We start from the raw sequence: 23,677 nt of genomic DNA, 5'->3' as shown, positions 1-23,677 counted from the left end.
ATGTCATTTGTGTGAGTTTGCCAGCTGTTTAAAATGACATCACAAACAGCCAAAGACTATATGAACATGTCCAAATGTAAGAAGAGCTGAGAAATGAAACTCTCAGCTCTCCTTCGCCTCAGACACACACACAGCGACTCTCCCCCTGAACTTCTGCAGAAGCTGGATGTTTGGTTTTAACTTGCACATGTCAGAAGAGGTGCTACATTGTTTCCTGGTAACGGCAGCAAACACCTGCACTTTGACGCAGGCTGAATTACGTAAACGCACAACGACTTGGAACAGCACAAGGAGAAGGAGGCGTGAGCCGCCTAACTGAACATCTTTTGTTTTCCCTTCGACACCTGTGCCAGGTAGGTCGTTCAGGAATCAGACGCACTGATGGATGAGTTGAATGTGACCTCAGGCAGGAACTCTGCAGACATGCTGTGTGTCTGCAGTGTTTTGACATCTAGTTCATTTTCCTCTCCTTGTATTCGCCTCAGTTTGTGTGTCTGTGTGTGCATAGGCTGCTGTGTTAGTTCTGATGTTTGTATATAAACATGGAAGACATGACAGCTTCACAAATGTGAGGCCAGAACTTTGATTTTTCTCTGGGTGGCTGCAGTATAGGAGTGGGCCCAAGGGGATCCTAAAAGTATGAATGATACAGGGGACGCTGAATTCTCGATGCACACAATCATCAATCTGTATTCTAGTCCTCATGGTTTGTTTTTGTTGGCGAAAAAAAAGGAGGAAGTGGTGTTGCAGTCAGCAGCCAAGCTGAGGGTGAGGTGGGGGGGGGGGGTGCTCACCACAAAGGTGGGCAGGTATTAAAGATGGTGTCTTCTTTCATTACATAGACTGTAAAACAGACGGGCACACCGATTGTACAAAAGTGTGGCCAACACATTAAGGACTGTAGAAGGATGGCTGCCATAACAGCTCTGCAAATAATGAGACCAGGGCCAATGTCCAAAATCACTCCCTGATCACTACATATGGTTCTATATAGAGCCTCCGCCATTTTGTGATGCTGTCTGACTTTTTGGTGAGAAATTATAGACCCCATATAGGGCCCTCAATGTATCCCACAATGCATCTTGAAAAGTAGTGTCCATCTGATGGTCACTACTTTTATCAATATGTCCCATCATGCATTGTGCAGACAACAGAGTTTGTTAAGCCGACAGAGATTGGCTCGTTTAATTTGCGTCATTAACGGCGACTGAAAATCACGGAGGTAGTGTCCGAAATGTCCAAAAATGCTTTCACAATGAGATCACTATATGGTGCCCTACATTGAACTCCCCATATGGGGAGTAGGGAGTGAGTGAGTGATTTCAAACACAGCCCAAAACATTTCATTAGCCCCCTGCTGGCTGGCTGCAGTATAGGTCGTAAACCCCACTGTGTTAGCGGGTGGGACATTAAATCAATGAACAACTAAAAGTATCTCTCATTTTTCCCAGAGATGGTTTATGACTTGTTGACTTGTCTGGTTTCAAGTGTTATTATTATTGTTGGCTAAAAATGGAAGAAGTCAAGTCACCATCAGCAGCTAAAGCAGCAGCTGATGGGGCGTCACCTCTCTAATCTCTGCCATGCAGGCTCTGGTTCCAAGATGGCGGTGCCTGTAAACCAGGTGTTGGGGCCTCTCCTTTGTACTATGGGTGAAGGCAGAGCGGCATTATCCATCTTTATACAGTCATAGTATGATGTACATAGCACAGTGTGTGTGTTACTATGAACGATTGGTAGATTTGATCAGCTGATCAGAAGAATAAAGCCTAAAATAATCCAGATTAGACTTAAACTGGGATCAGCGCTGACATTACACTGAAAGATGTAAGAAAAAGAACAGACGCCTCCTAAATCAATTCATGAGGAGAAAACAAATAATCTTTGATCATAACGCTCGCGCACAGGTGTGTGTGTGTGTGTGTGTGTGTGTGCAGACTGTGTGTGGGTCTGGTGTGCATCTGAAGTTGAGTAACTCCCTCCTTTACTCAACAGACGTTCAGCCAACAGTAACAGGCTGAGGAGCGGGACCGTCCACGTCGGTTCTTTCTCTTTCGGGATTTTTCTCCCGCTGTCAAAACACACACACGCACAAACATAAACAAACACGTGCACATGCACGCGCGCCACCAGAGGCAGATGATGAATACCCTGTGTGGATGGGCTGTATTAAAAACAACATTAATGAGAAAGCTCTAATTGCCGTCATTTGTCAGCCTGTCCGCCGCTGAACTCTCGCCGAGGCTCACAGATACAGATCAGTCTGATTCCCATACTGTTGGAAAGTGACTCAACCATCTCCATATTGGGATTTTTTTTTCTCCAGCTGTATAATGTGCACACGTGTGCACCGTGTCCTGCAGAAAAAGTTCTAAGAATATGAAATAAAATCGCTTTATTCTCTTGTTTTTTAGTTTGTAGAAACACTGTTCACATTTTACAATTTCTTCAGTACAAGCTAAAACACATTTTCAGGTTTTTAAAATAATGTCAATGCCAAAAGTTGTGAGGAGGCGGTTTAGAAATAAATAGACATGATTAGAGTCAATGTTTCCAGGCAAGTGAAACAACCTGTCAGGAACTCATATCGTGGCGGCTGGTCACTTCCAGGGCGACCACGGGACTTGTCTGGCGCCCTCCTTTGGTTGTTGCTTTATACTGCATGTGCCCATAGTAGCTAAACATTTTTTTAAAAGTTTTCGCCTTGATAAATGTGTTTCTAAAACCTAACCGAGCTGTTAAATATTAAAAATGGAACAAAAGAAGAAAATATTGGTCCTGCAGCAGACAGAGGCTCTCCTTGTTTGGGCATTTGCAAAGCAAAGAGCTCAGGAGTCCAGAGTTCACATCTCCCAACCCTACGCTGTCTCACTTGCTGATTTGAATTTCCATGAATTTTCATTGATATTAAAAACTACTAACTTTATTTAAAACAGGGTGAATACTTTGGTAAAATTTGTCTTAAAGGTCGGGTAGGAGATTTCATTCTGATGCACTTTTTGTTAAATTAGTGTAACTTCTCTTTACAATCCGATAGCAACCGATTAGTTTGGCAGTTCCTCCGGGTGGACCCTGTAGGAGTATTGGCTGGTTGTCACCCTCTTCCTGCTCTGTGCACCAGAGAGGTACGTGCATGATGGCCGAGGTCACAGACCGCAGCTCGTCTTCAGGTGATGTGCGTCCATGTGATTGGGAGGCGTGGCTTTGGGGTGAGCTCCGAGAGAAAGGGGCGTGTGTTTACTTTAAATCTGGCTGACTCTCACTGAGTTTTAAAATCTCCTACCCTACCTTTAAAGGAAACAAAGTCACAACATTCAACACATTTTATTTCTTCTGCAGTATCCACTTACAGATACCATCCAACCAACGAGCCGCTGCCCCTGTGAACACGCTACGAAGCAGACAGTGAAGGTACCTTCAACACAGACACACAGATTCAGTACATTGTTCAGTTTGTTCTGGGAAAGCATAGAAACTTAAATACTTCACTCTCCTCCGTGTGATCACTTGTGTTTTTGTGTGTCCGTGAGAACACTTGAGTGCAGTCAGAAATCAAAGTGAAGGGTGGAGAGTCAGGAGAGGCGAGACTCAACCTGCCTGCTGACACGGAGTCAGAACTGTTATCGCTTTATACTTAATCATTAAGAGGAAAGGTCGGAGTCTGGGATCGACATATTTACACCGGAAACCCGCTCTGCATGTTCAGATCATACACCGCTCTATAACCGCTCTATATACCACCGTTACTCTGTGCTCAGATGGTGATTTATGGTAGTTTGTTACCCCGGGCCAGCATTAAGAAGTTAATAATCACTTGATAATATTACCCTATAAACTTATAATATAACTAATAAATAAATAACAGAACAGAATGATTGCTTTTGTCTGAAAGTCTGGAAGAAGCCTCCTGATATAGATAAGTTTTATAACTTCTCAGTTGAACAAGTTCATGATTTCACATAAAAATATCTTCTTTAATAAAATGTTGACCAGAACTCACTGTTTAAGCAGACGGTGTATGTTTGTGTTACAGTGCTGCTGTTGCTCTGTCTGTCACAGTGCGTGCGATGTTTGTCCTTCTCCAGCGTCATATTTGAACACTGTAATCCTCAGATTGTCTCCGGTAATCTCAGCTCACTTACTTTAATCTCTTAAACATTTTCTTTTGCAGACAGAGAGAGAAAGAACGAGGACTTCCTTTCTTTACTCCCTCGATCTCTGCTTCACCGTCATCCCTCCATCTCCACTGAAGGACAGTGAGGCTGGGTGTGGGAAACACACGTCAATCATTCTCAGTGTTTCACTCCGTCAATATAAATGTTCTTATTTTTACCATAAGAAGAAACAAAGGGCAGCAGAAAGAGACTTTTATTTACGGTGTAGTGTTTTTATTTCTTTATTTATAGCTATAATGTTGATCTTACAGGCTACAGGTGGGTTTCTATGGTTACTTTGTGGTTTTGCGTCATTTTGATGTATCACTACACAAATAAACTTCAGGTTCATGGCTACTGTGCCTCATTAGCTGGTTGTTGTTTACATCTGTGCTGGTTAATGTATTGGTTGACCACCCAGATGGAACACACACACACACACACACACACACACACACACACACACACACACACACACACACACACACACACCCCTCCCGGCTGTGAAGTCAGCAGACCAAAACTATACTGTATAGTTGAGATCAGATCTTTGTGTGTGCTCTAGATCCTGCTATCTTTCTCTCTGTGTGTGTGTGTGTACACATTTTGTATAGTGAGGACATTTGGGGCTTTTTAGACCCTCTCAGATGGATGTGTGAGAGCTCGGACAGGCTCAGGTTAGAGTGAGGGTGACAGACTTGGTTGTAATTGTGTGTGTGTCTGTGTGTGTGTTGCTGTTTAAAAGTACAGTGCTACAATAAAATCCCAGGTACCACTGGAGAATCTGTCAGAGAACTTCTTGTTTCATAGGGGGCGCTCGTAGGTTAATCTGATGACCACACATGGCTGCACATTTACAATATGAACAGATGTGTATTATCAGATATACAGATATAGATATAGGTAGATATATGAGTCCATGTGTCCACAAATCCAAAACACAACAGCAGAATCGTACCTGATTGATTAGCATCCATTAGCAGAATGCTAGCATCCTATCTTTAAATTTTGAAGTGTATACTATAATATATCTGCCAAACCTAATGTCATTTTTTAAAAGCTGGTGTACATTGAATAGTTGTTTATTTGTTTCCAAATTTGTATTATTGATTACTCGCTCCCGGCTGTTGCCAATTAAATTCACTGTCAAATTTTGGCAAAATAATCAAGAGAGTTCAGCACCACCTGGTGTTTTTAAATGTTAACAGATGCATAGTAAATGAATTATATACTTTATTAAATGTTGTGTATTTTTTAGCATGCTAGCAATAATGAAAAAATATTGTATTTTCCAAAATGGTCATCCAATATATATAAAGCAGAGCAGCAGACCAAGCTATTGTAAATATTCTCATGATGTCAACATATCACAAGCAAAATATCTTGATCGCACACACACATGTTGGCACACGAATGTGCAGAGACAGACGTTTTGGCAGATCCAGCCTCTGCCTCTTGCTGTTGTTTTGTTAGTGTCTGTGATATTGTTCTCCTGCAGCTCTAAAAGGCCAGCTTAGAGTGTGTGTGTGTGTTTGTGGTCGTTTTTGGCGCAGCGTGTCAGCAGTGGAAAGAGCTGGGGGGAAATTTTGACACTTTTCCTTCCATAAAACAGGCTGTGAAACCTGGAAGCCTCTGCCTCCCTCCTGAGGTTACAGCGAGTGTGTCTGTGTGTTCATGCTCCTCTGCTGATGGTTACATCTCTCTGCTCCTTCTGCAGAGTGGAGCGGAATGATATTTGAATTCATGCAAACACCAACATTCATTTTCAACCTTCAACAGAAAGGAGGCCACACTGACAGTGTTTTGGACTTTTGGGCAGCAGGTTAAGTGAGGCTGTGTGACGCTTCTTAAAGAAGTGATCGCTACACAACTGTGAGCTTAAACTGAACTTGTTCATGCAAATCTATTATCACCACTGGAGTCAATAGTTCAGCAGCTGGGGGAGTCATTAGAAGCTGCTGCCAGTGAGTCTGTATACCACACTGTGTTACAGCTGGATGTCTGCATGGAAACACTGAAAGGAACATTTCTGAATTTCATGTTGACAACATTTAATTCAACCTAATGGGAACAGAAGAATCAGTGTAAACATCAGATTCAGTCTTGTTATATTAATACTAAAAATGGATCCTGGATCCTAATAAACACAGATTATTCCAGTTTTATGTACATTTCTTCTTCTCACATGGACACAAATATATAATATATACATAAATAATAACATATAAAGTCTGGAAAATAAGCATCAAGGTTCTCTTTTCTCGTGTTATATGTGTTTTTACAGTCTATTACTCAACCAGTGCAGGTGTTGAGAGGCAGCGGGAGGAACCGGAGTACGTGCTAATGGGCCGCTCTCAGCACAGACAATAATAATAACAACAACAAAGTGCAGCGCCGTGGACGGGCCCCCTTCAACCGTTTCCAAATGTCATTCCAGGCCCGGGTGTAATGAGCCTCGGTGCAGAGCTGAATGGTTGGTAATTGCTGAACAGGGGGAAATGGTTTGTCACCATAGCTTCCTCCATAGTTTCCCGGCTTCCTCCGTCCATGTCTGCGTGTCTGTGGACATCTGTCCTTCGTAGCATGGCAGTGGTTCTGCCTCTCTCCATCCAATCGTCGTCCAGCGCTGCGGGGAGTTGGACCAACGAGGCGACCTCTGAATGCTGGAAAGAAAGATCGGTCCAGACGACCCCCCCCCCCCCTCTGTCCAGGCTACAACTACGTCCTTGTTACCTTGTTATCGTGTATGTTTTCACCAACACCTCCATTTACCAGCCTGTTCCAGAAGTTTCAACCACCTGGTGTTCATGTAGAGTTTGTACAGTGGCCATGGGTCTGCTGACATGTTAGCTCAGTGGCTATATGTTTCTATACATACAGGACCTTGAGTGAAATGGTCTAACAGTGCAGAAAGTCCCCATACAGTATGTGTAAATCAAAGACTACATTTAATAAATGTTGCAGGAGGAAAATGAACTGGGTGTGTGGCGATGTGAAACAGGGGGAAGAAGAAGGGCGAAGTGAAATATTTAACCTTCGAGTTGTGGTATTGTAATGAACTCTTTGCCCGGACGGCGATTTTATAAAGAGCAATTTCCATGTCATATTTGATCAAATGTGACGTTGTTGAAAGAGTGCTTTACCCCATGCTCCCCTTCTCCGGTGTCCTGGCTGCTTTAGAGTTTCCCTAGAGAACATCAACCAGATCAGACACATGCCAACATACAAGAGTATGTAAAGAACATATTTATGGAAAAAAAAGATATGATAGGAAAAACTGGCTGCAACAAGCTTCTCTGCCTTTTGCTAACGTGATGAGTCAGATTTGATATACATTACATTCACACGACCACTGGAGGGCGCCAGTTCAGTGTTGTGTTCAGTGTTCAGGGTTGGATGTTTCGGACCACCTCCTTCATTTTCTGTCGCAAATTAAACAAGCCGATCTCTGTCGGCTAAACAGTCGATCTCTGTCGGTTGCTGTTGGTAGCAGTTTTAATTTGTGCCGTTATAGCTCAATAAATGTTTTATGGTAAAACATTAATAAACAAACACAGCCACTCATGCTGCATCCTTTAAACCATCATCATGTTTATAAGACAGGTGACGTCACTTCTGTTCCCGTTCTTTTAGCCGGTCTGTGCAATGCATGATGGGACATATCACTAAAAGTCGGATGGACACTACTTTTCAAGATGCATTGTGGGATACATTGAGGGCCCTATATGGGGTCTATAATTTCTCACTAAGAATTCGGACAGCTCTACAAAATGGCGGAGGCTCTGTATAGGACCATATACAGTGATCAGGGAGTGATTTCAGACACAGCCCCAGTGGCAACCTCTAGGGGACAATAAGGAAGTGTTAAAATTTGCAGTTCCTGCTGCAGCCTCTAGGGGCTGTGAGTCACTCCCCATAGACTCCCATGTTAAATGTAGCAACTTTACAGCAGAAAGAAACATGTTTACAGTCTGGAACAAAGCCGGGGAGTAACAATCATTATTAATAATGATATGATAATAATGGCTGGTTCATTGATAGAAGGATTGAATAGTAAATCTCTTGCTCAGGAGTTGCAGCCAGTGTGTGTGTGCATACAGGCTGTGTGTTTGTGTGCATGTGAATGAGAGCTGTGCCACCACCACATCTGGCTTTATGTGTTATAGCAGGGGTCACAGGTCTGCAGGGTGTCTGCACTCAGTGTGTGTGTGTGTGTGTGTGTGTGTGTGCGCGGAGCAGAGCTGCAGGTGAACGCCACAGGCTATCCTAATCACAGGTCAGAGTCATTAACTCTTTTCTGTGTGGGTTTGAGTGAGAGAGAAACGGAGGAGGGAGTTCTGAGGGCGAACAGGTGGTGATCTGGAGAAAGCAGCTCTGTCTCTGTAGGAGCTGCACTGAGCTGTTCTGCTGTCACTGTTTCATCGCTATGCAATGTGTTGCTTTGTGTTCCAGGGTGTAAATGAGTGAGCTGTGGGGATTTAGTTGAATCTGGAGCTTCCAGAAAGGACTTATCTGTGACCAGGTTTCCATGTAGGCCTGGTCTGAAGAGCGGGAGCACCACCAGCATCTCTGGACACCTTCTCCTGAGGAGCGTTATCTCAGCAACCAAGCAAATGTAAAGACTTCACCACCTGATTTGGGAAAACAAAACACTATTGTTTCTGACTCAGGTTCAAGGGTGGAAAGTGGTCCCTCTGCTATATTTAGCACCAAGTCCAAGATGGCCGACCTCTGTCCTTTCTGACGCGGGGGGGTCAGGGGTCAGGGGTCAAATGTCGGCAGGCTGAAATGACAGTTTATTTTTAGTGCAAACAAGACTGCTATTTACGGCTACATAAAGAGGCTGGTCAGATAATTATACCACCGGTTGGTCGGCTGCCATTTATCCACCCACCCTATACCGGTCAATTGCAGCCATATGTGGACAGACTAGGGGGTCTGCCCCGCTGCCACCATCTGTGTGTGTTTGCATTGATTCTCTGCTGTGTAAATGTTGGCATCGCTCTTCTCCTGTGTTGTAGAATGCACTCCACGTTTTTGTCTTCTGGTTTGTCTCTCTTACACGACCTCAGAGTACATGTGTGGTTTACCTGTGTAAATGTTAGCGTCTCTCATCAGCTGCTCTGTTGTTAGTGCGGCTACAGCTAACCCTCTCTCTTCAATTTGGCCTCAGAGCACCAAACCGCTGTCCACCTTCAGGCAGCCGTCCTCCCACCATGGACAGAATCAGATCCCTCTGAAAGATTTGTTTACACCGCGCCCCCTCAAACCACCCAGACTCCGGGCTGAGGATGACAGTCTACACTCTGCATGGTACAGTGGGTTACAGCGATGTCTGAAGAGAACGAAGGTGACTCGCTGGTCAGACTGAACCAACGATATTTTATTCACAGATCCTTTTAGCATTATTCTGGTCATCAAGGTGCAGATAATCCACGGTTAGTTTGCTTCATTCACCTGAAATATTACTTGTCCTCTAGACATTTAGACTCTCGGCTTTGCAGAACGTTTTAGCATCTTTCAGCTCATTGCTTTGATTTTGTTGGAAGTGTACATTAGTGACCCTCACAGTCTATGGAACTGTGTCTTCTTTGCTTACAGCTAATGTATGCTAACTACACCAGCACCAAGATGCCACCTTTATCGCTAATGGCCAGTGTACACTGTGTGACTCTGGGCTGTCGCAGACAAAAGACAACCATCGTGGAGATATCTTTGGTCGTGGCTTTAAATCGGTGGTCTTACGTCGCACTGTGAGGCAGGTTCAACGATGGCCGTTGTCGGCGTCTTGCGACCAAAGACAAGCTGAGATAAAATTCTAGCGGTGTCAGAAATTTAGGATGACTAACTCAGTGTAACAGCTGCTACGACCTGTCACTCTACGTCCACGTTCGCATGTTGACGTATGACGTAACATGTGATTGCCTGTGATTCAGTGAATGCTCATCGTACAATCTGCACGTTGTACCAAAGTTTATTAGATCCACGTCGCTTAGTTTGTCATGCAATGGTCTTATAATCGTACAGTGTAGAAAGGCCATTAGACAGGTGGTGCCACAAGAAGCAGTTCCAAAACTGGCCACAGGAGGCTACCTTTAAAAGTGAGTCTGTCCTCATATTTACATCCTGGTACTAATAGGAACTCCATTATTATAACCCTCCCCCCCCCCCCCCCCCCCCCCGCTGTATCTAAATCTGCTCCTAATAACTCTAATGATGTGTTCTTGCTCATACAGAATTCCACAGAAAAGGCCGAATCAAAGGGGAAATTGTTGTATGTTGTGTTCTGAGGTTGTGAAGAGTTCTGCTTCGCCTACTGATCCCTATCGACCAAACAGACGACTGGCGCTCAGTAGCTCAGCTTCCGCAGCAATTACCTCGTCCCTGGAGACACCCCAGAAGAAACTGAGAGCATAGGCAGCCTCTCTTAGGGTGTGTGAATGAATGAGTGTGTGTGTGTGGGTAAGAGATGAGTGCATCCTTACAATATACTCAACTATACATGTGTGTGTGCGTACATATCAAACATGCTTTTGCTCTGAATTGAAACCCCAAAGCGGCCGTGTCAGAAAATTGAGCTTGCCCACACAAAAACGAAAACACCCATAATCCCTCCGTGTGCCCACATGAGGTGTTTGGTTTCCCCCGTACAAACGGCCCCCAGCTCCCTGCCATTTGAAGGCTGAAAGCTGATACACTCTGAGGTTAAGCCAGTGAGACACGGACCGGTGTCAGAAATGTATGATTTGTCATAATCACACTTTCCTGCATTAGACTCCTGCAGCGCTGCAGGTGGGGACGACCTGCCGGCGAGGAAAGCTCCCTGATTGGCTGGATTATGGTTAAAATGGCTGTAGAGGAGATGTGTCACTGGATCTAGTGATGTCCTAACACAATCTCAGTGTGTATAAGTACACACACTATGTAACAGAAATATTATTGATACTATTGATTGATGATAATATTTTCTTTTAGCTTAGCTTAGCTTAGCACAAAGACGGTAATCAGGTCTTTTTGTCAACAACACCAAAAGTCATATATCACTGCTTTATAATGCAACAATATCTGGATTACAAGAAGCTACTGGTAGGCTAAGCTAGTGTGCTATTGATTGCTAGCTTTATATTTCAGTTTATTGATTGTTTCTTTAACCTTTTGTGTGCTAGAGGCTCGATAGCAAGTTCTTCTCCCAGAATTCTATAATGCACAAACGTGCAACATGCTGTCACATAGTGAGAACGGAAGGAAGCCTGTCACATTATTTAGCCCGTCCTGCCACACCCATGTCTCATTATTGTTAGATGTTATGATGTAAAAATGACGTTTTAAACCATTTTCATATGGTTGATTGTGTTTTTCTGTGTGCGAGCCTGCTTAAATTAATATATCCCTAAATAACAGTGCTGTTTGCATTTTTTCTGTCAGTCCTTTAGGATTGCAGTGTGAGCAGAGACTCAGAAAACAATGTTTAGTCTTTTTTTAAATATTTCATAATTGACTAGTCGCTCATAGCAACAGGATGCTTGGACAAAATGGTGGTTCTGTTCAATGCAGACATCATTGATTTCAATGATTGTGTGTTTTTCTTAAACAAATTGTCGAGAGCGAAGAGTCAGTGATACGATAAGAGAAACCAAACGCTGCTGCTGTTAAACCGAGCTGTGATTCTGCTGTATTTCTCTCTCAGACTGGACATCTTCCCGTGCATTGAGCGACCCTCATCGAACCATCGGAAAAAAAGAATACTTGGTGAAACTTCCAAACCGTATCAACGGAGAAAAAAAAAGCATTTCCTTTTCCCAGTCTTGAGAGATAGTCTGACTTTGTGCAGATACAGGGTTTTTGGGGGGTTCGACAATGGTGAGAAGCATCTGGTAACACTTCGGTGTAATTGCTGCTGAGAAACCCTGAAGATCTGAGAGGAGAAGAAAATTCCAGCATGTTTTTCCTCCGTCCTTCTCCTGCCCCGCTCGCCTCGTGCTGGAATTTCACCAGCGTTTGGGCAAAAACAAAAGAGACGGGTGTTCTGAAGGGGGGAGAAAAAACTCCAATACAAGGAGGGTGTTTTTCATTGAATGTGTGTGTGTGTAAAAGGTGTTTTCCAAAGTGAAGTCGTGAGGAGAATTAAATGGGTACCAACAGTCGTCACAGCTCCTACCATAGGACACACAGAGCTAACTGAAAACCAATGATTTTTTTAAAGAATAATTGCTTTAACTTAAAGTGCTGTTCCACTCCGAGCTTCTTGTCTTGTTCTGTTTCTGCAGCGGTTTAAGCGGACGTGACTGTTCGGTTTCTGCGCCGCCATCACCTGCCATTCAAACTAATCCAGCGACCTTCCTTGGATTTTTGATTGCAGCTTAAAGAAAGAGAGATGCTTATGACTTTTGACAAATAAAACACTAAAGATGACAGCTGAGAACAATAATGGCTGCAATTATTTTGTTTTACTGCCCATAAAAATAACACATTCGACACATTGAGCTGTTTGAACTGGATTTTACATACAGAGCTGAGATTCCTGAAGACTCACTGCACCTGTTGCATTAATAATTATGCTCAACTTGAAATATTATTGATTTTAGATACTCTACCCAATACCCAACCAATCGGGATGCATTTGAATCTTTAAAGGTCAGGAACACTGATACCTTTATTCTATTGTCAGGGCGTTTTTAAAGCATTTTGTACTTAAAGTGAATATTTGCACTACACACTTGAGACAATACTCACGTACATTGTGAAATACGGCGAGCTTTTGTTGTACAGAGGGCTGAAGTCCGAGAACTGAATAAATGTATAATTTAAAACCACTAAGCCACACGATCTCTAGTCGTTTCCATAGTCTCAAATCTGTCAGAGAATTGAACTTAAAAATTGCACCAATGCAAAAGACGCTGTTTCAGAGCTGAACTGTGTGTTAGCAAACCAGCAAACCTGGGTAAAGTTTTTTTTTAAGGTTTTAAGTTTAAGGCCGCCAAATGAGGCCTGAGTGTGAAAATGTAGCATCACTATAGACTCACTTTTGAAGCCACCCTCATGTGGCCACTTGAGGATCTGCAGTTGTTTGTAGAGAAGATTGAAGCAAGGCGCCTGGACGTGTAAAGTTTACAGCTCAGTTTACAATTACGAATTATGACCTGGATGACTCAGAATCTTCAGTTGTGTTTCTTCCAGTTTTGCCTCATTTGTTCTGTCACTGCTGTACTTGGGCCGCATTAAGAAACTCCACATAAATGTTGCACATTTCAGCAGGCTGCCACACTGGTGGGCTGGAGTGGCTTAAGAAGAGAATGGCGTGTGTGTGCACATTGACTTGTCTGGACTCACCGGCCAATCACAAAGTCAGTTAGTTTACTGTATAAAATACACTAAGACTGAATCTGACAGCCTGTTTAGTTCTGCTGCGTAGAAACATTCTAATCATGAGATCACCTGGTTGGACAGACACTGACCACACACACACACACATAGATGCAGCCTGCTATCACCAGAATAAATACTTTATACCCACACATAACCACATTTCACCAACACATGCAGCCACACCAATGAGCCCACCCTGACTCTGCATCCAAATCCTCCATCCCAACTGACTCCAATTTAGCGTTTCAAGTGTCTGTGTGGCACAATAAGGCTGGCAGAGTGGCAGGGTGGCACCGCTGGAGGATCTGTGGGTGTCTGTGCTGATCTGGAGGGTTGGTGGGTTTTTTTTTGTGGAGTGGGAGTCGAGGGCATGTGCCCGCAAGCTGTGTGCCAGGCTTCAAAGCCCTCTTTGATTTGATTCAGTGAAGAACGCAGCACGTTTACTCACTGTGTCACTTCACTGTTTCAACTCTTTAATTGTTTCGATTGCACGAGCACAACGGTGATACCTGTTTCACCGTTTAATGATGGTTAAAAATACAAGGAAGTACTGAGGGGTACTTCAGCAAAAGAAAACATTAAAAACAATTAAGGTACAAAAGAGGAGGAAGGAGACTTTAAATGGACTCATCAGCCATCCCAGCACAACAGTTTAACAGCGTGCAGGCAAAAAGGTTCAACTATCACTGATCTAAAGTAGATTAAAATCATCTTTCTCTGTAATTTATTGGAGAAAACATGAAGAAACTTTGATCTGTTTTTGATTTTGATTGATTTTTTAATGGAATAAACACCAGTTTAATATAGATATAGTGCAGTTATTTTATTTTCCCACTACGATACATAAAAAATGTAACATCAGTTTGACCTCACAATGTCACAAACATTAAAACTGAACGCAGAATTATAATAATAGAGGTGTAAGCTGGATGTGTTTGATTTTATTTAAACATGACAAGCACATTAATCACAAAGTGATTATATTAAATCTGCAGTTAATCCCACAAAGCCGTGAGTGACATAAAAAATAATCATTAATAAGGAAACGAAGAATGTCTCCAAAATATGAACGCATTTGAAGCTTTAATCCAAGCATTTTTTTTGGATTAAAATTAGCAGATTATTTTTTACAGCATTGTCATTAGGCTTTCTACTGAGAAATAATATAATCTCTGAGTGGGTGTGCATGTGTTTGTGTTAGCAAGTGTTGTTCTTGATAAATACCTCTGTGCTGAGTGATGTTCTTCTATTACAATTAATATGATTTCAGGTTTAATCCAAGATGTTGACCATTAGTTTGGTCCTAGGTCATCAAACTACTACTAATAATAATATTAATACTATTTTATTCGTAGTATTTGTGTCTTTTAAAGGAACTTACTGGATATTTTTGGAGCTTGAACTTTATTGACAGTCAGGATATAGAACACAGATCAGGCATATTCATCCTGTGATGTCAAATGATGTGAAGTTATTTGAGGATAAACATGTAGACTGTGCTTACAACTATCAAATAAATTATGTAATGCGCATATAGATCTTATCATAATCTGTGCTGTAATCCACGTCTTTGCATTTTTGTTGTGGTTGTACAAATGTTCTCTATATAAATATAAAGGAAAACACGAGTATTGATGTTTACGACACAGAGGAGTCTGTCGGTGTCCAGCAGAGAGAAATATCTGGTTAACACTGTTGATGGATCCGTACAAACACGAGCTGCTGCCTGTCTAATCAGGGACGCTCCACAGCTCTAATTTAATCTGGCTTCTCGCCCTCAGAGGGCTGAAGGACCACATGCAGTCTGTGATTAAAATGACCACCCACACAAACAGACAAACACACACAAACAGACAGACAGACACACACAAACAGACACACACACACACAGACACGCAGGTCAGGTAAAGAAACAGGTGGGCAGACAGACAGACAGACAGGTTTGGTCTTCATTAGCAGAACCACGGGATGACTTTTACTGTGTGCTCATTAAAAAAAAAAGCAAAGGCGCTTTTTAACTAACCGTGGGATTGTTGTCTATACACGAGTCAGATCAGATCAGAGTTGTGTGTGAACATCACATCACCTTTGACACATTCTGCCTGTTGTGTCTACACGATAAAACATTTGTGTATCATTTTATTTTCACATGCTAGACGGTGGAGGTGCTCCCTCTTTGTGCCAAGACACCAACGGGTACAGAAAATAAAATGTTAAGTGATAACAAATGCACTGAGTTCTTCTTTTATTTGAAATTAAAAATAAAAAATGTTAACATTAAAACAATAAAAAAATAAATAAAGTTCGACTTAAGTCTTCATATTTTAATACATATTTGTGATTTACGACATGGAAGCTGCGATCTGTCTCCAGAAAGGCAGCGGTGAAACATTCCTCGTCAACATAATGTGAATAATCACAATGCATAAGACTAAATTATGTCCATTTTTATGTACCAGGGATCCCTGTAATGCTGCTGTGTAGTAATTATTATATTTACATCTACAAGTAACACACACACACACTTACATGCACAGCCCCTGGTGTATACTGCCCTCTACTGATGAAATGTTTCATACAAATTCAGTTCACAATGAATTAACATGCATTTAAAGAAAAACATTGCTGTTATTTAGACATTATTAAATTACAATTAATGATGTACAATTAGACTAGTTTTATTATAGCAAAACATCTTAATTTGTCAAAAACCTGGTGTCATTACTTCAATAAATAATAAGTGTTGGAATAAAAGTTTAAAAAAGAAGTTTACATGTTTCTGTGTTTAACTGCAGTGTGGGAGTGAGCGCTCTCTTTTAATTCTAATTATTTATTTCTAATATCTTTGTTTTGTTGTTAAAAGTCTTTTAAGCGACTCTGCTGCATTGGTCTGTCTGGGCTTGTGGTTTTGGTTGTCAGTTGTGAGGAGGCACGAAGAGTTAAACATGAGGAAACTGTCCGTCCTTCACCCCGAGGGTGGACGGAGGGAGGAATGTTTTCCCGTTGCACAAACCTTTGATCTCACACCCCGTAATCACTTCCTGAAGATTATACAGTACGTGCACCTCCGCACTGGCCCTCAGTGTGTGTGTGTGTGTGTGTGTGTGTGTGTGTGTGTGTGCGTTATGGCTTGAGGGCAGGCAGGGCAGATGTAGTCGTCCAGCCTGATGACAGACACAGATAGGGAAGAAACAGAGACAGAGGCATGATGTCATCAAAGAGTGACAACCAGGAAGAGTCATGAATACATCTGGCGGCCATACTGAAGCGCATAAAAACACATAAATTAACCAGAGGAGTCAGCGCTTTTCTTTTTTTTGTTTTTCAATGCTACAAAAATAAACAGATGGAAGTGCTGGTGAAGTCATTCGGCTGAGCCATCGGTATGACTTTGGCAGGTCCTGGTGTTATTATGGTTTGTGGCGGCAGTGAAGGCGTCTCGGTGTAACAACAGTCAGAAGCAGAGGATGCAGCAGCAACTAAAGGGCCGCGTACACTGTTTATTTAAATGTATATTTAGAAACAGAAGTCATTACTTTAAAAAGGAGAAGATGGGTTAATAAGCATTGACATTTCACTTGAATGTGTGTGTTTGTCCTGCTCATTCTACCATGAACACGTGGCTTTGTGCCATTAGAGGCTAACGTAAACATCGCCAGACACGTGGTGATAAAATCATATCTGATGGAAAACATGGTGGATAGTTTACAGAGAACTGTCCAGTGAAAACAAAAAGAGGATTCGGAGTAATGAGGCAGAGACAGACGAGTTCTACTGTAGCTACATGCAAGAGTGGACACAGAGGCCTGGGCTGAACAAACCGTTCCAGGGAAAATATTAAGCATTAAGTTCTGTAGAATGTCTGAAAAAACAACAGCTACTGATGCTTCTCTACTGCAGGAACTACTGTGCAGGAACTACAGGGCCATTTCATTGTTTAAAAAACCAGTAAGAACTCTTTTAAAGGTAGGGTGGTAGATTTTGAAAACTCAGTGAGAGTCAGCCAGATTTAAAGTAAACACACGCTCCTTTCTCTCGGAGCTCACCCCGAAGCCACGCCTCCAATCACATGGACGCGCATCACCTGAAGACGAGCTGCGGTCTGTGACTTCGGCCATCATGCACGTACCTCTCTGGTGCACAGAGCAGGAAGAGAGTGACAACCAGCCAATACTCCTACAGGGTCCACCCGGAGGATTGGCTGATGTTTTTATGTTTTATAGCTTCAGATGATTCATATTCTTGGTTTTAATGTGAAACTGCCGAACTAATTGGTTGCGATCGGACTGATAACTAATCTCCTACCCTACCTTGAGGTTCCTGCAGTGGACAAATGTCCTTTTGCATTTGCTTGTTCCCAAACCCACACTCTGGCGCCCTCCTGAGGACATTGTGATACAGCACAGGAGGGCTGGCAGCAGTCCTCCTGTCCTGTCAGCCAGGTGATGTGTGTGAACAGGGAGGCCTGGGATGAGGTCAAATATCTGCAGGCCCGGACCAGTAAAGCAGTGAACTGTGAATGGATATATGGGCCAGATGGTCCATTTGAGAGGAGCACGTGGACATCAGACTGTTAATCATCAAGAACACTGAATCAGAATCAGAATCAGAAATAGGGGGGGGAAATTGCTTAATATATAAATATATAAATTATATATATATATATATATAATTATATAAATTATACAACAATAATCTCACTCTATACAAGAAGGAAATGAGCCGGTAACTCCATCTAAATGTTTTAGCCACAACCAGAGGGAGCCCAACAACATAAAAGCTGCTGACACCCTGACTACACCCTGACTACACCCCCGCTCCACCCATGGCGGATGGAATGAGGAGTGCAGACTCAGCAGCAGCAGCAGCAGGTTGACTGAACCAGCCGCGGTTCAGACTCCTGGCAGCTTCCAACATGTCCAAAGTGACCAGCGGGTCGCCCGGCTGTCGGGCCGTGGTGATGGCTGGAAAGTATCTGTCGAAGCCGTCTGTCAGCCAGCAGCAGCAGCAGCAGCGGAGGATGTTCGGTCCACCGCGGCGCGCAGTGAGCTCCGACGCGGCAGGAACCGGAGGAAAATCCGCGGCTGGGGCCCAACAGGAGCACCACCACCTGGGATACTTCTCCGCCGCTGACCGACACATGCTCGCCAACCGGAATCTGATTTACCGGGATGTGAAGGCTTTTCTCAATGAAGTAGGCGGAGATCCACGAGAGGCTCGGTACTGGCTGACCCAGTTCCAGAGAGCCACGTCGGCTCAGTCTCATGCCTTCGCCGTGCTGGAGGTAAAAAAGTTTGGAGGAGAGATGAAACTTTTACAAAAAGAAGTGAGATGAAGACCAAACCATGGTCTGCATTAGTAATATATACATGCACATGTATTAATAGATGTATTTGAATTAAAAAGTAGGAACGCTGTGTGAAATATAAATAAAAATCAGATTTTTACTGCAGAATTCTGAATAAATTGTTATCAGGTTTCCTTTAATGCAACTAAAAGTAGCATGTTCAGCACAGATAAGAAAGAAATATTCTGATAATATTCATCTGTTCTTATTATTCAAACATGTTAAGCATTGCTTTAGGTGTTATGGTGGTTGCATGCTTTTTGTTTTTGGTCCCTCTCAGGTCGACAGCTCGGTGTTCGACAGCAGGGAGATGGTTCAGAGCCTGGCCTTCGGGCTCTCCTTCCTGCAGCGGATGGACATGAAACCTGTGGTTGTAATGGGCTGGTCTGAGCTCCAGGAGACCAGGTCCACCGAGCCGGTGGCCGGGTCCCGGTGCAGCCGTGGGCTGGTGGAGCGGTGCCAGCAGCTGACCGAGGCCCTGCAGCAGCACTCGGCCACCGTCCTGCCCTTCTTCTCCGCAGAGTCCTTCCTGCTCCTGCATGACGTGCCGCAAGGAAGCAGGTGAGGGCGGAGTCACTGTCCATCAGATGTTCACAATCAGTATATCAGCATGATGCTTGTGTGAGCATGCCTCAACTCTCCTCCCATGCAGTGCTCCACCCTCCATCACCGTGGACACCAGCCTCCTCCAGTGGAGTCTGGACTGTGGGACGATCCCCTTGGTGTGTCCAGTGGGGAGAGACGGGCGAGGTTGTTCAGTGATGTTGAACCCGACGGATGTGACGGCGGCCATTTGCCGAGCCCTCCAACCCCACAAAGTCATGTTCTTGAACAACTTGGGAGGCGTGCGCAGCCACGAACACAAGGCAGGACTCTGACTGTGTTCCCACTGGATTCATATCACGCACTTGGAGGGTCATAGGTTGTGTGTATCTGTGTCACAGGTGCTGGGCACGGTGTCGCTGCCCGCTGACCTGCCTGGTCTGTCCGCGGCGGCGTGGCTGAGTGCAGCCGAGCGCCGCAGAGTGACCTCCATAGCCAGACTTCTCAATCAACTGCCGACCGAGTCCTCTGCGGTGATCACCTCGGCAGACACACTGCTGACCGAGCTGTTCAGCCACAGGGGTGAGCGCACACACACGCACACTTACACATACACAAGAACTGTCTGTGAGGTGTAATCTGAGAAGACGCCATTTTCTTATGGGTTTATATGAACCCCATCATTTCGTAAATATTCTTCTCCAAACGTTTTTCTGTCTGCTTCTCTGTGTCAGGTTCTGGGACGCTCTTTAAAAACGGAGACCCCATACACCGGTCAGTAGATCTCCCCCATGTAATCTGACCCGTAAACCTAAATTCAGGGCATACCAGTAATCCCAAATTAACCCATTACCAGGGTTGGGTTACATCCTTCTTGTGGAACACTATAAAAACTCTCTTTGACTAGATTACAGCTACATTTTTGTGTGTTTGTGTGTGTGTGCAGTTACAGCTCCCTGGACGGGATCGATGTTCCACGCCTGCTGGCCCTCATCAACAAGTCGTTTGATAAAACTCTGAGGCCAGACTACATCGACTCCCTGAAAGGACGGCTGCACTCTATCTACCTCTCTGAAGGGTGTGTGTGTGTGTGTGTCAGTTTTCCAGGAAACAAATTTTTTCAGGTCAAATACACATTTATTTATTTATTTATTTGTCCTTCCAGTTACAGCGCTGCGGCCATTATCACCATGGAACCGGTGAACAACGGCACTCCTTACCTCGACAAGTTTGTTGTGAGCAGCAGTAAGCAGGGCCAGGGCACCAGTCACATCCTGTGGGAGTGCATCAGACAGGACCTGGGCAAACTGTTCTGGAGGTCAAGAGCCACCAACAGGATCAACCCCTGGTACGATACACATCAGTGCACGAGACACAAGAGTTCACAAAGAAAATATTAATTTGTGTGTTTTACCCGACCTGTGTTAGCTTCTTATCGCTTCTTTGGTGACGATTCTCACTACCTACATTGTGCCAGCTGCTTGCTGGTACACAGTTTGCACAAGTAATGCTAAAATTGTGCAGTGCTAAATCTCATCTGGGTACACTGTGAAATGATGCTAGCAACATTTAATAGGCTAATGGTCGTAAATAACTACGGACAGCTAATTTAACCCAATAAACTCCTAGCTAGTGTCAGGGTTTAGACATTTTGGTTTAGACACAGAACGCACTGTATGTTTCCATACTACTCAAAACATCAGGGTTAAGTAAGAAATGATGCACATATATGATTTTTCATGTTTTGTTTAATGGCAGGAGCCACCTACTGTGATAAACCTAGAAAAAGAAATGAATACGATTACAAAAGTTTTTATAGATACTGGGGTTGGGCGGTTTCGCTGCCAAGTTTTTATAATGGAAACAATTAAAATGATAAATGTTGGCTCAGACGACGCCAAACTGTTGGCTTGTGCCTACACCACTCAGAAACTAAATACCATCTCAGGTCGTCTTCTAAAGCGCAGCAGTGTTCTTCTAAGGGACCCGGCCACAGGTGCGACTCTCTCCCTCTCCCTCTCTCTCTCCCTCTCTCTCTCTCTCTCACTGTCAAACGTCTCCAAAAGTAAAATACATTATACTACTGAAGTAAAACCGAAGATTCAACCACACAAGGCATCAAATAAAATGTTTAATATTTGATCCTTATCTTTTATATAAGTACATTGCATTTTTTTTATTGACGGTATTAAAAAGGATACCGTCACTACCTGTGTGCCCCGCTGGTATACCTTATTACCTTAATACCGCCCAACCCTAATAGATACACACTGCTAAACCACATGGAACAAAGTGGGCTACGGGCTAGAGTAAAAGGCAGGTTCTGTTCTCTTCCTCCCATGTTTGTGTCCACTGAAAAATAAGCCACACTGGCTTCTATTACGTCATTTCGACATGTGATGTCTTCTGTGTGTACAGGTACTTTAAACACTGTGACGGCAGCTTCGTTAATGGGGTCTGGACAGTCTTCTGGTTCGGGCTGACCGACATCAGAGATTCCTACGAGCTGGTGGAGTACGCCAAGAACCTTCCAGACTCATTCCACAGTTGCTCCTCTCAGCAGGGTTCTCCCCCTGCTGCTACATCCTTGAACCATGTGCAGGATGTGTAGTTTGGATTTGAGTGATGTGGAGTACGTGCAGAATTCTAAATCACACTCCCATGCTGTAATAGTGATGCAACACCCAGAAACACGTGTACAAAACAAATCTTAATCTAAAAAGGCAACATTTGCCATCATTTACATCTCCTGAGACTCCAAGTCTTAACTCTTAGTATGGACCAGGAAACCTGACCAGCTGCTGTGCAGAGTGTGATTAAAGAGACACTCGGCTGATTTTTGCACATGGAGGAGATCCGTTTACTTATCATAAGGAGGCAGCCATGTTCTGAGGCTGTGAGGGGAGTGGCTTTTCAGAGTTTAAGGAAATAATCCCGATGATGTCATAGAGAAAGTTCAAATATCTAACAAAAAAAGTTACTTACTTTCACTCGGGATGTTACTTCTGATACTTTGAACATTCCTTTTTAACTTGTTACTTACAAACGTGCCTGCTGAAGGCACCAGTCACATGCTGTGGGAGTGTTTCAGACAGGACCTGGGCAAACGGTTCTGGAGGTGAAGAGCCACCGACAGGATCAAGCCCTGGTAAGATACACATCAGTGCACGGTTACTGCTACAGTACAACAGTATTTAAAGACATGCCAATTCTGGCCAATGGAGCTCCCAAAGATAATATTATTGTGATACAAAATGATGTGTTAGCTTCTTATTGGCCAGTGGAAATATGCACTTGTCAATAATGACAAAAAGCTGTGTGACAGCTGTGATAGAAACTAAAGGCTTTGTCACTGATTATTGAGAAAGGCTATGGATCATTTTGGACATGAACAATTTTGTCAAAATAAAAAGTACAATAAAATTAAAAAAAGAGCTTTTTTTCAAGAGTTTCTTTACCACCATGTCTAACAGTCTTTTGCCACTTTGTTGTGTCATTTATAGCAAGAACTGATCCATTAACTGAGCAGGAATTCACTTCATGTTCTGACGTAGGCTGTCAGAGAGAAGCCTCGGCTCTCAGCTCAACTCTCTGCCGGAGTCAAAGAGCTTCACCTGAGTAGCAACGATGAGCAGGGTTCAGGAGTGAAGCAGAGTATCCTGGAAACCCTCGGAGGAGAACAGATGCTCAGTCCACTATGACCAAAGGTTGAGATGCAGAACACCAGAACACATGACATACCATGTGTTTTATTATCGATGGACAAACAGAGCAGACACCGTGTCCCTCTAGAAAACTAGTGTACTAAATGCTTGCAACACTAAAATCATATTTTTAGACAAATCAATAAGGTGAATTTAAACTTTGTTCGAGACATTGTCTGCAGCTGCTTTCACACGAGGATCACACAGTCTTTGTTACTCTTTCACTTGTTTACAGACAAGAGCTTGTTAAAGTCTTAGTGGTCAGTTTTCAGAGCCAGTGATCTGTATCACTTCCTTTTTAAATTCATTACAGTTTGTAGCTTAGTGGAATTTCTTAATTTTCATGAAGTCTTCACTTGGACTGAAGAATGAACTGGTGAGATTTTGGTGTGAATGGTTAATGTGGCTGTATGCGTGCAAACATATTATCTGTGGAACTGATAGAATTCCACTTCCTTCTCCATTAGATCGTATTCTATTTATGTATCTAGCAGGTTTGTGTGAAATGTTCTGCCTGATTGTGCTACATTAGATTTGCTGTTTGTGTAGTATCAGTGAAGCTG

General features: G+C 43.3%; 1 protein-coding gene across 1 annotated transcript; it reads left to right on the top strand.

Moving 5' to 3' along the window:
* Positions 1–18,249: 18,249 nt before the first annotated feature.
* Positions 18,250–22,845, top strand: nags (N-acetylglutamate synthase). The gene is made up of 8 exons (XM_028412026.1): positions 18,250–18,804; positions 19,148–19,428; positions 19,520–19,733; positions 19,812–19,992; positions 20,145–20,184; positions 20,357–20,488; positions 20,576–20,758; positions 21,829–22,845. Exons 1-8 carry the CDS (start codon positions 18,436–18,438, stop codon positions 22,019–22,021), a joined length of 1,593 nt encoding a protein of 530 aa, XP_028267827.1. The 5' UTR covers positions 18,250–18,435; the 3' UTR covers positions 22,022–22,845.
* The last annotated feature ends 832 nt before the right edge of the window (positions 22,846–23,677 follow it).

Source organism: Parambassis ranga, chromosome 8, assembly GCF_900634625.1.
Source record: "Parambassis ranga chromosome 8, fParRan2.1, whole genome shotgun sequence".
In the NCBI taxonomy this organism is placed as follows: domain Eukaryota; kingdom Metazoa; phylum Chordata; class Actinopteri; family Ambassidae; genus Parambassis; species Parambassis ranga.
The sequence above is the reverse complement of the archived record's forward strand: the minus strand, read 5'-3'. Positions and strand labels throughout refer to the sequence as shown.